The following is a 3,940-nucleotide window of genomic DNA, read 5'->3' on the forward strand; positions in this document are numbered from 1 at the left end:
TCTTGTCAATGGAACCATTTGGCAACTTTAAAAAAATAAACTTTCCATGAAGAATCTTATTGGCATCCATTTTGGCGTCTCGCGCTCGCCATCCACAAAACGTAACCTTACTACTCTTTGTGTGCGGCAGGCCTGTTGTTTTGTCTAGCTGACCCGGTGTGGTATTGTAGTTGTTCTAACATTGTTGCAACGTTGTTGCAAACTACAAACTTTACTAGGGCAAAAAGGACGTTAATTAACAGGAATTATCATTTTATTTACATTCTTTAACTCGTAGGGTTCATTTTATTGCTGTAGCGATCAGCTGAATAGGTGTAAAGCAAACAATCTACACATGACAGTGCTTCAGGGCAGTGATTCTTAATCCAAGTCCTCAGAGTGCTGCTGATTTTCTATCCTGCATTCTTCTAACATCAGGTATCAGGTATAAAGCAGCTTGATTATGTGGCTAAAATAAAAACCTACAGGGTTGGCGAGTCCTAAGGACCAGTATTCAGAAGTGCTGCTCTAAGACAAAGTTGTCCTCAAGTGCTGAGTTAGCATCAGCATATTATATATATATATATATATATATATATATATATATATATATATATATATATATATATATATACACACACACATATACACTACAAAATTACACTCACCAGTTGTGAGAAGCAGGGTCTGTGTTGAAGAAAGGTCCATCCAGCATGGGCCGTTTATTCTCTGCTGCTTCTCTACGATCACCTGAGAGCACAGCAACAGTCAGTATAAAAGGATTACATACAAGTATGCAGGGACACACACACACAAAGGTCATCACCTCATCTCCTCGAGCACACACACAGGTGCACATGGCAGCACATTTGTAGGCAAGCACACACACACACACACACACACACACACACACACACAGACACACACACACTCAAAAGTAGGTCACACTCACTTGCATACACTCCACCCACATACCAATCACACAGACAGATGCGCACACAGACACACAGACAGACGCACACACAGACACACAGCAGACACACACACAGTAAAAATGGCATGCAAATATAATACACACAAACACACACCTGGGCTGAAGCTATGTTCAGGCATGCTCTCTTCCTCAGTGTGTGTAACGAAGACTTTTACGGGTGTCCCTTTCCTTTTCCTTCCACAGCCGCGCCTGCAGAGAATACACACACAGACACACATAATTATTTAATTATTCCACCTACTGGCCAAACTTCAGTCAAGTCAGAAAGTGACCAATGAGCTGATGGCCACCCAATTGATCAATACAAACTTGGATTGTGCAATTAACGATTACAAAAACAATGTAACTGAAATAAATTTTATATAATATATATATATACACACACACACACACACACACACACACACACACACACACACACACACACATATTTTATTTATTTTATTTTTATTTTATTTATTTTTTTGCATTATACATTTAGCAAATAAAATCTTATTTTGTCTTGTGTTCTGAAGGGGAATCTAAAAAATTAGGGGAAAGTATTCAGGAAAATTTTACAGTTTAAGGTGTTTTCACTGTTGATTTGTTTGACTGTTTTTAAAGTTCAATTACATTAATAACAGCAACATCTTTTAAAAGGCCATGAGTTATCTTGCTATAATAATAATCTTGATTTAAATAATTGCGATTATGATTCTCTCTCTAATCGAGCAGCCCTAATACAAATTGTGTTTAGCCCACTCATGTAAGCAAACAAAATACCAAAACAACACAGAAACAAGAGGCACAGCATTAGTGCTGGGTATTGATTTAAAAAATTACAATACCAGTACCAATACCCTGAAAGTGATACTGATGACTAGGGTACTTAATTCTATACCATGTGAATGGTAGCATTCGGTTGCATAAAAGCCACCATCACTCGTCCCCATCTAAATGATTTTTACACAAATACTTTTTGAAAGTGTTCAAATGACCACAGACTGTATGGGCTGTAGCTGCTGCAGTAGTGGGCCAATCACACGTCAGATTATTTTGAAGAGTGCTTGCGGTGATTGTGTCATTCTAGAGCTGGGCACAAAAAGGATCAGCTTCGATACTACTTGTTACTGGGTTATTTCAATAGATACCTTAAAAAAAAGGTATTAAGTATTGATACCCAGCCCTACACTAGCCTGGAAATCCAAACCCAAATCCGAAAGATTAAGGGTCTGGCATCGAGTAATGAAAGTTGCCCATCTCAAGGTGCAGCACCAAGCCTGCATTTGAAAATCTCACTGCACGCAATTGGATAACACTACAACCAATCACAACAACACACAAGGTGACGTATCCAGAGCCCCATACGCTTAGCTACCAGCGGAGCTAACTGGTAGATTAAACTGTCGTCTTCTGTTTAGCTCGCCTCTGGCCCGCCTATATCAGCGTTGCCATCTTCCTCACCACACCAGCTTAATGAAAAAGTACACTTGAATGTTTATAGCATAGATTGCATTTCAACTTGTCCACATTCAGTTTACTGAGCTGTCAAATATTTGTATATGAAGATTATTCAACATTTCAGAATCAGCCAAAATATGGTCACAATATCTTCTGTTCCTAAGTTATGGTGTGGAATAATGGCCAGAAAAACATTATTTTACAGAACATTATGATGTCACAGTGGAGTTGACCTTTGACCTTTCTGTTCTTCTCAAGAAGCTTTGCCTTTTGCCATGTCGCCATTGTAAATAAGAATTTGTTCTTAATGACTTTCCTACTTAAATAAAGGTTAAATAAAAAATTTGATATAAAATATCATCACTTCCTTCTAATTGTCTCAGCCTTTATTTTTGACAGGACAGATGAACACATGGGGGGGGGCACTACTATGCTTAGTAGTGTTGATAAGATAACCGAGTTTCAGCACCAAAACAATACTTATTTGAAATCCTTACCTAGAGGAATATAAAACACATCCCTTTCTACAAACCAAATTTCTCAAATGGTGAAATATCATTGAACATCCATTCGAGAACTTTGTCTATACAAATTGCAGTCTGAAATTGGTAGAGTTGTGATTTAAATCAGAAACCCTCTAATCAAAGAATAAGTAAAGAAAAATACATTAAATATCAACTTTCGGTAAATCTCAACAACCGGAGAACTGGAAAATGAACTGGTCAGCCCGTTTTTTTTAATTAAAACATTTCTTTAATTTAGTGCGGGTTGTGTGTTTGTAAAATAAAATATAAATCTCCCTGGTCAAATTGACTTCCAATTTGACAGTTTGTAATGCATCATGGTTGAAAATAACATTAAAAGAGGCAACAAAGTAACTGTTTCCGCACTGTTGAGGTTTCGGATCCTTTTTAAGGCTAATCAACATTAGCCTTAAAAATTATGTAAACAGTAAATTCTGAATAATGACCACACCGACTTGCGTAAGATTCTGTCTGCTAGCCAGTGTGTATAGTTGAATGCTCTGACCCCTGGATCACCGCAAAGGAGCCACCTGTGTGAGCCCAGAATGGCCACACGAGATTATCTTCTTCAGACTAAACCCATGCCAAAACCACCACGCTCAATAGAGCCAAACTGATCCCGCCTCTGTCGGTTCTGGACTTGTTCTGCAACCACAGATCTCAATATTGGCTATTTTTTACTTGCATGACATTGGAGGCTTTTAAAACTAGGCCAAAGAAAGATCGTACTTTGGATTATGAGGTGTTCATAACTGTGTGTGTGTTTTTTACATGCAGACAAAAAAGAGAGAAAAAAAGCAGCCATAAGCAGACAGAGGGAGAAATAAAGGAAAAGGGAGCAAAAGGGAAAAGACAGACAGAAAGATAACAGAGAGAGGAAGCAAAGAAATCAACCAGAGCCACTGTCTTTGTATTGATCCACCCCACTCTCATCTGGACTCGTGATACATGTCTGTCTGTCTGTCTGTCTGTCTGTCTGTCTGTCTGTCTGTCTGTCTGTCTG

General features: G+C 38.4%; 1 protein-coding gene across 2 annotated transcripts in view; it reads right to left on the reverse strand.

The window, feature by feature from the left end:
* The window catches only part of si:dkey-117m1.4 (serine/arginine repetitive matrix protein 1), a 20,892-nt gene that overhangs the window by 9,155 nt on the left and 7,797 nt on the right, over window positions 1–3,940 (reverse strand). For both annotated transcript variants that reach the window (XM_032531278.1, XM_032531288.1), the window contains exons 2-3: window positions 1,068–1,162; window positions 648–729 (exon numbers count right to left, since the gene is read on the reverse strand). In XM_032531278.1, coding sequence (XP_032387169.1) covers window positions 648–729; window positions 1,068–1,162 — 177 coding nt within the window. The remainder of the gene's footprint in view (window positions 1–647; window positions 730–1,067; window positions 1,163–3,940) is intronic.

This window comes from Etheostoma spectabile, chromosome 2 (assembly GCF_008692095.1).
Source record: "Etheostoma spectabile isolate EspeVRDwgs_2016 chromosome 2, UIUC_Espe_1.0, whole genome shotgun sequence".
NCBI lineage: Eukaryota > Metazoa > Chordata > Actinopteri > Perciformes > Percidae > Etheostoma > Etheostoma spectabile.